Genomic DNA, 12,447 nt, shown 5'->3' with positions numbered 1-12,447 from the left:
AGTCTGCAGATACAGATAGCACTTTTAACATTTTTTTTGCCTTGATTGGTGACGCTTTTCACCTCACTCCTTTTGATGTAAGTTAATCAATTAAACAAAAACGCATGTTATAATTTCAACAAAAAACACACAGTGTTAAATTGTTTGCCAGAGTTATCTAATTCAATCCCCAGGATAGGGGACAAATGCGAGATTGCAGGGGGGGGGCTGACCTCTGCCCCCCCTGGGGATCTCTAGAACAGCACCCAACTTCTTTGTTTTGGAAGGAGCTGTGGGCCGGCACTTAAAGGGGAACTTTAGGTAGAGGTAAAAAAGTAAAATAAACCAGCTGCAGAAGCATAAAGCATTCCTTACTTGTCTAACCTAGTTTTGAAACTACCAAAAATCAATTTATTTTTTTTATTTTTTTTTTTTTGGGGGGGGGTCTCCATTGTATATTTTGTGGCTGTACTTCCTGTTTGAGCAGTTGTACACAGTACTACAGGTTCCAGAATTCATTGCTTTCCCTCAGCTGTTCATCATAGTCCTCCACCCTGCTCATTCCCCACCCAAAGCTGTTGCAGAACATCTAGGCTGTGTTCACTCATTTCAGTTTGATTGTGTTACAGATTTAATTGCAGTACTTTATTATTTCATTGTGGTCTCACCCACACAGAATGCTGTTACTACATGTAACAATGATATTGGAATAAAGAACTTTTTCATTTTTTTTTTCTCATTTCTCATTTTCTCATTTCGTAATATGATGAAGTATCCTATATCTTTGAAGTTGAGCCCCACAATAAGTGAAGTTGCAGAAGCTGCTTCTGTCAGTCCTTGCCTGCTCAGGTGTAGCCTGGAGGGGCTGGTCAGAGATGGTGGATCACTCAGGGTGGTGGGAGACAAGATCCAGCCAAGCCTCCTGTGACATCACGTCCTGCCCCGTTAAGTCTGCATCATCAGCCTGTGCTCAGCAAATTCAATGTGAGACAGAGGCATGTAATCTCTGTCTCTTGAAGGGGTATAGTCCTGTCTCTTGAAGGATATAGTTTGCCATAGTCTAAGGGTGTATTCACATATGGCAGATTTGTTGCAGAATGTTCTATGCTTGTTTTTATTCATCTGTATGAGGCTTTATACCACAGTCTATACTAAAACAAATCAATGTGTCTTTTTCACTAGTTTTTTGGTGCAAACTGAGTAAGAATTCTGGTGCACTGGCCTAGGGTATATTCACATATGGCAGATTTGTTGCAGAATGTTCTATGCTTGTTTTTATTCATCTGTTTGAGGCTTGTGGAAATGTATCAATCTTCAGTTCCATATTTCTTGAGAATTTATACCACAGTCTATACTAAAACAAATCAATGTGTCTTTTTCACTAGTTTTTTGGTGCAAACTGAGTAAGAATTCTGGTGCACTGGCCTAGGTAATATGCCTACTGACTCTTTGCTAGAGAATCCTTTATTGATAAATGTGATGGCTGGCAGATTAAAGTATCATAGCTAATAGCTTTCTGGAATATTGTTGTAATGCTTGCTCAGTTTTCTTTTGAGCTCTTCAGATGCAGAAGTATTTTTAGAAATCCTCTATAAGGCATTCATTATTGTAATTATAATCTAGTTGATTGACAGCAAATTTTGTGCTCTGTAGCGATGACTCTTCAAGAAAGTGATTTCTACTCAGGCAGAATAACAACTATTTCATAGCTTCCCTGTGAATGAGACACACTGCAGTATTGTTAAATATTTATTACTGCGATCACTTACCACATGTTGAAAATATGTAAAGCAATAATAGCCATGGAGTTCCCCATTTTAGTTGATGTTATTTTTTTATTTACTAAATTCTTTTTTGCAATGTCTCTTTTGAATATAATTTTATTAAATATTCATGAATGCAACATTGTTTGTGACACAAATGACTCTTTCAAACAAATTACTTCTGAAAAAGTAAGAATGAATGCTTTTCTTCTTCTTACTGGTAGTTGGTAAAGACTAATGCTTCAAGAATTCCTGAATAAATATCAAAAGTAATGGCTTCATTACTATTTAGAGTAATCAAATATTACCATTGTTATAAGTGACATATAAAGCATGGTATTTATGTTGTTAAATGCTTTTCATGTTTAAAAATCTTTGATGTCTGTAAACTATTAAAGGGACATCAAATATAGAAAACAAACTATTCAACATCAACTACAATACATCAATTAACTTAAAATATTATAGGGGTGTTCCCATCATGGTATTAGGATTCCCCAGGTACCACTGTTTTCAGCTCCCCATCTACCTGCATTGACTGCAACCAGGCTGGAGGGGGCCAGGAAGCCCCAAATCTAAAAAACTATATGGGGCCCATAGGTGATAACCCATCTAAAGGACAATTATGGCGTATCTGATGGATATGCCACAAATGTGCTAGATAGGAATTCCCGTACTACAGATGTCCTGTAGTATTTGGCATAAAGGTAACCTATCCTGTAGGTCCTGTATGTAGTAAGGTGCGACCTCCATGGATTACACTATTTTTTCCAGTACATCCCAGAGATGCTTAAAGAAGCAGTTCCCAAAAAGATGATATTGCGCCCCCCCCCCACTCTCGCGTTAGGCTTTGTCACATATACTAACGGCAGCTGATCGGTGTGCCGCAGCGCGGCTTTGTCCCGGTCCCGCAGCGCCATTCAAATCCGACGCATGCTCACATCCATCTCTGCAGTGACTCTTCTTCTCTGTCCTGTGATTATATGCCAGATCTCAGACACTTCCTTTACATTCTCTATGGAAGCGCGTGACTTCATTTACAAGACAGAGAAAAGGAGTCACTGCAGAGGCGGATGTGAGTGCGGATCTGTATGGCATCACGGGACAGAAACAAAGCCGCGCCGTGGGACACCGATCATCAGCCGTAAGTATACGTGAGTATACGAGCCTACGGGGGGGGGGGGGTAATATTTTTTTGTGAACTGCTTCTTTAAAGGTAATCTGCAAGCTGCAATTCACGTTCCAAAATGCTGTCACTATTAGGCTAGGTTCACACTGCGTTTTCAACATCCTACATGTGTTTTTTTTAACGGTCAAAAAAGTAGTGTCAACAGTACTTTATTGTGCGTAAAAAACCGCATCCGTTTTGATCGTTTTTTATTTTTTTTATAATGGAAGTCAATGGAAAAACGGATCAAAACAGATGCACACAAATGCATCCGTTTTTTTTTTTTCATCCTTTTTTTGAAAAAAAAAAAAAAAAAATGGATTGCAAAAAGGCAGTGTGAACCCAGCCTTAGATAACTTTTAGGTCAAGGAGACACGTGTAACCTTTCATATCTGTCTGTGCTTCCACAACATAAAATGCTTTTACTCTGTAGTAGAGATGAGCGAATAGTGAAATATTCAATTTGATTGGATTCGATTTAAATAGCTCCCGATATTCGAATATTCCATCGAATATCGAATCCCATTATAGTCTATGAGAGAAAAATCCTTGGGACCAGGAAATCAAGATTCGACCACCAGGAGGTCACCAAGTGCACAATGAAACCTCAGGAAATGATGCCAACACCAATTGCCAATTGTTTTTACAACAATAGAAATAAAGGGCTGGTCAGCGACTTCCCTGGACGCAGACTGAGCAAATCTCTAGAGGTTAGATAGCTATATTATCCCACACACTGTAGAAAGCCGTATAGTGTATAAAGAATTGTTTTTACAACAATAGGAATAAAGGGCTGGTCTGCGCCTTTACTGGACGCAGACTGCGCAAATTTGTGGTAGCAAGATTAAAGGTATTATTCCACAATTACAGTATACAGCCGTATACCAGATATAAAAATTTTTTACAACAATAAAAATAAAGACCTGGTCAGCGCCTTCACTGGACACAGACTGTGCAAATTTGTGGTAGCAAGATAAAAGGTATTATTCCACAATTACAGTATACAGCCGTATACACTATCAGTGGGTATACACACTGTGTATACACACTGCCTGTCTCACAAATGCTTATACAGTGTAGACACACTGCCTGTCTCACAACAGCTTGTAAATGTCTGTTTTTATATAGTTTCAGCCCTAACAAGGGCTTTTGGTGGTCCCTTCCTACCTAACTTAACCTAAAACCTTCCTCTCCCTGCTTTACAGACTGTACCTCTCTAGTTCCAACCAGCAAATGACACAAATCTCAAATCACTATTCTTTTATTCCGGAGGTCACATGGTTTAGCCAGCTAATCACAGTTAGAGGTTTTGCCTACTCCTAGTGCCTGTCCATACCCCCTGCATGATTATTTGCTGGAAAAAAGTGCCAGGGGATGTGGGAGGCAAACTGCGCATTAGCACGAATATTCGACTGGGGTTGAATACCTTGAGTAGTGTACCATTCAATCGAATAGCTGTTCGATCGAATAGTATTCGCTCATCTCTACTCTGTAGTACAGAAAGTCCCATACTCCTGAAGTGCAGCAAGGTGTAACACCTCCTTTTCATGACTAGAGTGGCATCCAACTTCTCCAGCTGCTGGGAAATGCCAAGCACTCTTATTCAGAAAATGTTGCCGAACCCAAATATTTTTGCAAGTTACTCAAGATTACCTGTAAACTGTGCTTAAAAGTCTAGGGTGGGGTATAGCTAGGTTACAGTCCCCAGAATGGCTAAATTTCAGCTAAATGCCACAGAGAAGACAAGATAGGAACATTGATGCAGTAACAGCATAAGAAAGTGGACCCTTGACTGGGTCTAGATACAACAAGATTGGAATAGTAACACACAGAAGTAGCACTAGAATGTGAACTCAGCACCAGGACAGGCACCTGGGCTGGAAAAAAAAAATCTTCAGATATCCTCATTGTTATGAGAGCTTGCTCACTCTGTCGCTTGCTGCTAAGTAGCTGTGAATAAGTGGAGTTAAAAAGAAGTTTCTTGAGCTCCTTGTAATTCTGTGAGCTTGCAGTGGCTGAGTATATTATTTGTTTAGTGCAATTTTATTGTCTAGATTACTGCAGCAGATAGTCTTAGAACTAATATAGTTTAACCTCTCAATATCACATGACAAGTGTACTAAGGTAAAACAGAGAGAGCTAGAGAGAGAGCCATGTAGATGCAGCTGTCAAAGCTGACAGCTACATTTAAATGGTTGTAAGAAGCCATCCCCGGTGTCTATTTGAGGCGATCACGGAGGGCCGATCCCTTCATCTTACGTGGCCAGACCTCAGCATTGCAATGATGCTTATTCTGGCTCGGTGATGAATTACAATGGGCTCCAGTAGCCCATTGTAATCCAGCACTAATCTCCTCAGTAAATGCTGTATAAGTTTACTTTCTCATTAATAAAAAAAATGACAAAGTTAAACTTTAAATCCCCCCCCCCCTTTTCTATTTTATAAATAAATTTGGTATTTTTGCATAATGGCCCAAACTATTAAATTATCGCATTCCTGATCTCACACAGTAAACAGCTTAAGCATGAGAGAATGCCAAAGTGCAAAATTGCTGATTTTTTTGTCACATCAAATCCAGTAAATTGGAATGAAAAGTAAGCAAGGTACTGATAAAAAGTACAGATCGTGGTACAAAAATAACACCTCACACAGCCCCATATACAAAATAATGATAAGGATCAGAATAGAACAATTTGAAGAACTTTTGTTTTGTTAAAATAAGGTTTTAATTTTTTAAAAGCTATCCAATAAAATAAAAGTAATACAAATTAACTATCATTGTAATTGTACTGACTTGAGAAGCATAGAAAAAAACGTCATTTTTACCAAAAAGCAAATTACAAAATATGAAACCCCCTAAAATGAAAAGAACTGACCTTTTTTTTTTTTCAATTTCACTGCACATATGATTTTTTTTCTTTTTTTTGCAGCATATTTAATGGAAAAATTAAGTCTGTCTTTGCAAAGTATAATTGGTGTATCAAAAAATAAGGACTCATGTAGGTGAAAAATGCAAGCGCACAAGGGGGAGAAAATGAAAGCACATGAAAGAAAATTGGCTCAGTCCTTAAGGGGTTAAACAATTTCAAACACTTTTTTTTTTCTCTAGCCTGTTGTGCTCCTAGGGGCGGGGTTAAATTATCTCAGGTGCTATAATCAGGCTTCACTTCTTGCTGTGTGTGCTTGCCTACTCTGTGGCTGTAAATAAGTGGAGTTAAAATTAGGACTTAAAACTTCTGGTAAGTGCTAATTTTCTCTCTCTTTTTCACAGTTTCTTTTCTTTTTTTTAAAGGATAAGGGTGCCCTCACACATCCTTTTTGTGTAGCATTTTTTAAACCTCCAAAAGGCTGCCTTCACACTGCCTCTTTTATGGGAGAAAAAAAAACACGCCATGGCATTTATTTATTTATTTTTTGCAAAAACGCCAGCGTCCAGATGTTAGAAGGGAGTCAATGGAAGTTTATGATCTGCCTTGCACATATGGCGTGTTTTGGGGGTGGCATTTTTTTCTCTCATTCTGGAGTTTTTCAGGCTCTGTGGCAGTTTTTTCAAATCAGCATGCTGAGTGGTAGGTGTTTTTTTCAGCAAATTCTGGCATTTTTTCAACCATGGACTCCAATGGGATTGTTCTGGTTGTCTCAAAAACGCCATTGCTGTGTGTATTGCATTTTTTTCCCTGGCGTTTTTGTCACCTTTCGTGGTCCAGCAGCTAGGTTATGTTATGGCAAAGGAAAAAAAAGTTCAGCACGCTAAAACGCCTAAACCACAAAGAAGATTATTCACACATAAAGTCAAAAACGCTAGAATTAACGCCAGAAAAAAACGTACATGCACCGCATTGGCATTTTTTGTGGCATAAAAAGGGCCACAAAAAGCCTATGTGTGAGGGCACCAGAAAAACTGCCAATGCAATTTAAAGTGAATATTTATTTCACCAGGTACAATGTTTATACTACATAAACTCTTGAAAAAGGATATGTACTTGAAAGGTGGATGTAATCAGATTTACTGTACTCTTGAAAAGTAGATAAAACCCTTATCTGTAGTGTGAAATACATGCTGGAGGTATATCAAGTCCAGATGATTTGTTAACAATAATTATTTTAGGATTATGTCTGTAGTGGTCTGTCTAGTTGGTGTAAAAAAGAATCATTAGGCTACAAACCTACTTGGCGGATCTGCAGCGAGTCCTCGCTGCAGATCCCGGACCTATACTTTCAATGGCAGACAAACCGGCAGCAGGGATGTACATCCCTGCTGCGAGTTTGTCTGCAGCCCACCCCATTAACCCCACGGCCGCCGGAGCTGACAATTCACCTGATCCCGGCTTGCTTCGGCAGTTCCCAGTGTCTTCAGCAAGCCGGAGCTGGGACCAGGTGAAGTATATGCTCCAGCCAGCCGCCCGCAGCCCCGATTGCCCCCCCCGCAGCCCTAATCGCTCGCAGCCCCCCCCCCCAATCACCTCCCTGCAGCCCCGGCCGCCCGATTGGGGCTGCAGGGGGGCGATTGGGGCTGCAGGGGAGTGATCAGTGCTGCGGGGGGGGGGGAGCGATCGGGCTGCCAGGGCTGCGGGGGGTGTTAAAGGGGCTGCGGGCGGCTGGCTGGAGCATATACTTCACCTGGTCCCCGATCCGGCTTGGTGAAGACACCGGGAACCGCCGGGATCAGGTGAAGTATCAGCTCCGACAGCTGGGGGTTAATGGGGTGAGCTGCAGACAAACTCGCAACAGGGATGGACATCCCTGCTGCTGGTTTGTCTGCCATTGAAAGTATAGGGCTGGGATCTGCAGCGAGTGTCGCTGCAAATACGCAGCAAGGGGACTCGCTGCAGATCTGCCAAGTGGGTATAGGGAGTCACAGCACACCCTGTTTAGTTTATTATAAAAAGTTCTAATCTCCAGAATTGAAATCGCTTCTTTAATCATCACTTGTGGAACAGTAGTGCAGTAACAAGTTATTTTGGCCTGTTACGAGCCTTCTTGACTGAAGGTAGCTGAGTTTAGGAACAAGTGAGAGAACATATATAGCTCAGATGTCTAACAATTATAAAATTTATACAAATCTAAAATTTAAGCATTGTTTTACTTTGCAGTTTGGGAAACATCCAATTGAAGATCTATTCAGTGAACTTCAAGATGGAAGAAGACTTTTGGATCTTCTTGAAGGCCTCACTGGTCAAAAACTGGTAAGACAGTGCTGAATTCAATATACAGTATTTTTGTATGTTAAATGGACATTTCTATCTAAGAAACAAATGTTCAATAAGTGAGGCCTAATCCAGTCTTATGTTTTCCATGTTTGTGGAAAACAAATCCGCTCTATTACATTTTTTGACAGTAAGCAAAAACCTGTAGGTGACAACTAGTATCAGTTATAATATTGTCACATAGATGTCATATACAGTAACACTTGAACATACTAAAAATTAAAATATCTTACCTGTCTTTAACCCTGGGGAATAGAGCGGACTGAGGAGCTGCCAGCTGTTAGATGGTTGCAAGTAAAATTATCTCTTAGTGAGCTGCTAGTTGGTCTTGTAGACACACTTTTTTGTATTAAAAGTTTTGAGAATAGAATCTTGATAAAAGGAAAAAAAAACATTTTTTTCTCTGATAAAATATAATACAAAGTTTCTTTTACTATTAAATTATGGAAAAAAAATAGGAATTAGTGAACTTACAGTACTATTAACACTTCACTAGGCTCGACAGTCAGCTTTATGCCTTTGAACTGTAATTGTTCTTCTACCTCCCATAGCCCCACCCCCAATTACATAGCTTAGCCCCAGTTCTTATCTTAGCCCCTTATGCCCCTACTATTGCCCCTTATATAGCAATGCCCGTGATTAGTTGCCTTTAAATAACATTATTTTTTTTTAACCACTTTAGGCTGGGTTCACACTACGTATATTTGAGGCTGTATGTTTGAGGCTGTATAGCAACCAAAACAAGGAGTGGATTGAAAACACAGAAAGGCTCTGTTCACATAATGTTGTAATTGAGTGGATGGCCGTCATTTAATGGCAAATATGTGCTGTTATTTTAAAACAACGGCTGTGGTATTGAAATAATGGAAGTTATTTACCGTTATATGGCGGCCATCCACTCAATTACAACATTATGTGAACAGAGCCTTTCTGTGTTTTCAATCCACTCCTTGTTTTGGTTGCTATGAGGACCTGACATAATGACCAAATACAGCCTCAAATATACATAGTGTGAACCCAGCCTTATATTGCAATCTTCTGAAAATCCTGAGCAATTCTGGCATCAGGGATAAAAGGTTTAGATCGCATAGGGGTTAGTCCTGAGACCCACTGTGATTGCTAGTTCTAACTGAGCAAAGTGTGTGGCCAAACACTCTACTCCCCATCCAGCCACATGATCACAACTATCTGGATAACATATCAAAAGTTAAAGGGGTATTCCACTCAAACATAACACTTGATATGTTTCTGCCCATAGTGAGAGTAGCAATTCATTCCATATCTTCTCCTTTTTCCAGTTCTCAGCTGCTGCTTTCTGCTGAAAACACACAAATCTGTTTGCTTTTCTCTCTGTCTTCCCCTCTCTTCTGAGACGGCTGATGTAAAAAAGTCCCTGAATTGCTTTATCTGGAACATTTTAGCTCCTTGCAATGCTGGGAGGGTTAATCTGAGGTCAACCTGCTAATGAACTCACTGTGATTAACCCTCCCAGCATTACAAAAACGCTACAGTGTTGCAGATAAAGCCAGTAAGGGACTTGTTTACATCAGTTGTCTCAGAAGGGAGGAGGGGTAGAGCGAGAGAAATGCTGTGTTTACACGGAACGATTATCACTCAAATTTTCGCAATAACGATCGCATTTGAGCGATAATCGTTCCGTGTATAAACAGCAAACGATCAAGCGATGAGTGAAAAATCGTTCATTTTGATCTTTCAACATGTTCTCAAATCGTCATTTGTCGTTCGCTAAAAATTCAGATCGCTTGATGTAAACAGTCTTTCCCCATCGACATGACAGCACCACCAGAGAGAGGGACTCCGCCCCCCAGGGACAGGAAACCTAGAGAATAAAAGGAAAGGCCCTCCTCTCCACCCTCAGTGGTTTCCTGTCCCTGCAGGGAGCCTGGAGATGTAGCATGCTGGAGCTCCCTCTAATCCCTGGTGGCTCGGTGCGGCCGAGGGGGAGTCTCAAACGGGCCCTAGTTGGGTTCATAAGCCCACACTCACAGTCCTGGAGGCCGGCCGGACGCTCGTGCGCCTCATCGCAGGGCTGTGGAGCTTGATCCGGCCGGCGGGAGAATACCCGGAAGTGACGCGCGGTGACGCGTCACGGGATTCTCGGAGCGCGCGGCGGATGTGACGTCAGACGCCGGGCACCAGGAAGCGAGGCGGGGAATTCAAAAGCTGCACATCGTGCCGGAGTGAGTGGTGGCCAGCATCTCACAGTGTTTGTTGTGTGCCAGCCAGCATGAGCGAGAGGAAGAAGGATGCTGCTGGGCCAGCAGAGAAATCCAGGGTAACAGACGGAGGCACAGAGTGGTGAGCAGTATCTGTCTGTATTTTTTGTTACATTACTGAATGAAATGTGTTTTGATAGGAGTCTAGGCCTGCAAAGAAGGAGTGTAGAATTTGCAAGGGGAGACTGCCTACAGATTATGACAGACCAACATGCGAATCCTGCATTGATAAGATGGTGGCTGCAGAAACACCTAATATATCCTCTATTCTATCATCCATGAAGTGAGACGGTTTCTTTTTTCCTGGTTTTCTCCTCTCTGTTTCTCTATTATGTTAAATAATATAATAAGGGCAGCTCTCTCAGGAATTATTTTTTTTTTCTATTTTTAGGGATTTAATTAAAGAGGAAATCCAAAAATCCCTTGTGCAGGTATCTCCTGCGGTTGCACCTGTTTCTGCTCCTAACCCCGCTACTCCAAGTACCTCTCAGGAAACAGTAGCCCTTGCAGACAATGAGTTTGAAGAGGGGGTTATTGATGAGATAGAGGCGGAGTATTCAGATGATGAACTTTCCGGGAAGCCTTTATTCTCAGTGGAAGATGTGGATACTCTAGTTAAGGAGGTACGCTCCACTATGGAGATTGAGGAGCAGAAGGAACAGAGATCCGTGCAGGATATCATGTTCAGTGGCTTAGAATCCAAGAAAAGAAGGGTGTTCCCGGTGCACAGAACCATATCAGCACTGATTAATAGAGAATGGGCAAAACCTGACCGTAAAGGCTTTATTCCTCGTGCCGTAAAACGGAAGTATCCGTTTGACGAAAAGGAGGTCCCATCTTGGGAAGGGCCCCCCAAGATAGACGCAGCTATTGCAAAGGTTTCAAAAAGGTCTCAGCTGCCTTTTGAAGACCTAGGCACGTTAAAAGACCCCATGGACAAAAAAGCGGATGGTTACCTTAAAAAAGCCTGGGAGTCTTCTACGGCTACGTTTAAACCTAATGTAGCTGGTACCTGTGTTGCCCGGTCAATGTTAGTCTGGTTAACACAACTGGAGGATGCAATTAAGGCCAAGGAGTCAGAAGAGACTATTCTATCCTCCTTGGCTCAACTTAAGAAGTCTACCTCTTTTTTGGCAGATGCCTCAGCCGATGCGCTCAGATTCTCAGCCAGGTCAGCAGCATCATCAAACTCAGCCAGAAGAGCTATTTGGCTTAAGAACTGGTCTGGCGATGCAGTTGCAAAAGCAAAAATTTGCAGTTTTCCGTGTGAAGGAGAATTTTTGTTTGGGTCAGAACTGGACAAATTATTGGAGAAGGCAGGAGATAAAAAGAAGGGGTTTCCCTCCTCCTTTCAACCAAACGCCTATAGATTTTTTCGTCCCCAAAGTAGGGGTGGATTCAGTAGAAGAGGATCGGACAGAGGAGGAAGTGGTAGAGGATACGGTAAATCTAGGGGCTACCTCTTCAACCAAAAATCCGATACCTATAAGAAGCCATCTACCCAGTAATACTGGGATCAGGGTGGGGGGTAGATTAAAATTTTTTGCCCAGGAGTGGAAGAAGATCTGTGGCAGCTCCTGGGTCCTGAGATACATTCAGGAAGGTGTGGACTTTGACTTTATCTCCCGACCCCCCACACGATTCGTAATAACGAAGAGCCAAATGGGAGAAGTAGGGGCTAAGACTCTAGAGAAAGAAGTTATTTCTCTTATTGATAAGGACGTGCTTGTCCCGGTGCCACACGGTGAAATAGAACAGGGGTTTTACTCTACACTCTTTTTAGTTCAAAAACCCGATTTATCCTTTAGGGTCATTATTAATTTAAAACCCCTTAACAGATTCCTAAAATATCAGAGATTTAAAATGGAATCCATTAAGTCCACAATAAATTTATTACAGAAAAATTGCTTTATGGCCTCCATTGATTTAAAAGATGCCTACCTGCATGTACCCATACACAAACAATATAAAAAATACTTGAGGATTGCTATACGGATTAATAATAACCTGTGTCACCTTCAATTCCAGGCCCTTCCCTTTGGAATTGCAATAGCCCCGAGAGTTTTCACCAAAATAATCGCAGAGATGGCAGC

The 12,447-nt window shown here is 41.4% G+C and overlaps 1 protein-coding gene across 11 annotated transcripts in view; it reads left to right on the top strand.

The window, feature by feature from the left end:
- Positions 1-12,447, top strand: part of DMD (dystrophin) — a 1,858,252-nt gene that overhangs the window by 396,593 nt on the left and 1,449,212 nt on the right. For all 11 annotated transcript variants that reach the window (XM_069970999.1, XM_069971008.1, XM_069971005.1 and 8 more), the window contains exon 3: positions 8,004-8,096. In XM_069970999.1, the coding sequence (XP_069827100.1) occupies positions 8,004-8,096 (93 nt within the window). The remainder of the gene's footprint in view (positions 1-8,003; positions 8,097-12,447) is intronic.

This window comes from Dendropsophus ebraccatus, chromosome 5, assembly GCF_027789765.1.
Source record: "Dendropsophus ebraccatus isolate aDenEbr1 chromosome 5, aDenEbr1.pat, whole genome shotgun sequence".
NCBI lineage: Eukaryota > Metazoa > Chordata > Amphibia > Anura > Hylidae > Dendropsophus > Dendropsophus ebraccatus.
Note: the sequence above shows the minus strand (reverse complement) of the source record. Positions and strands in the feature narration are given on the sequence as shown.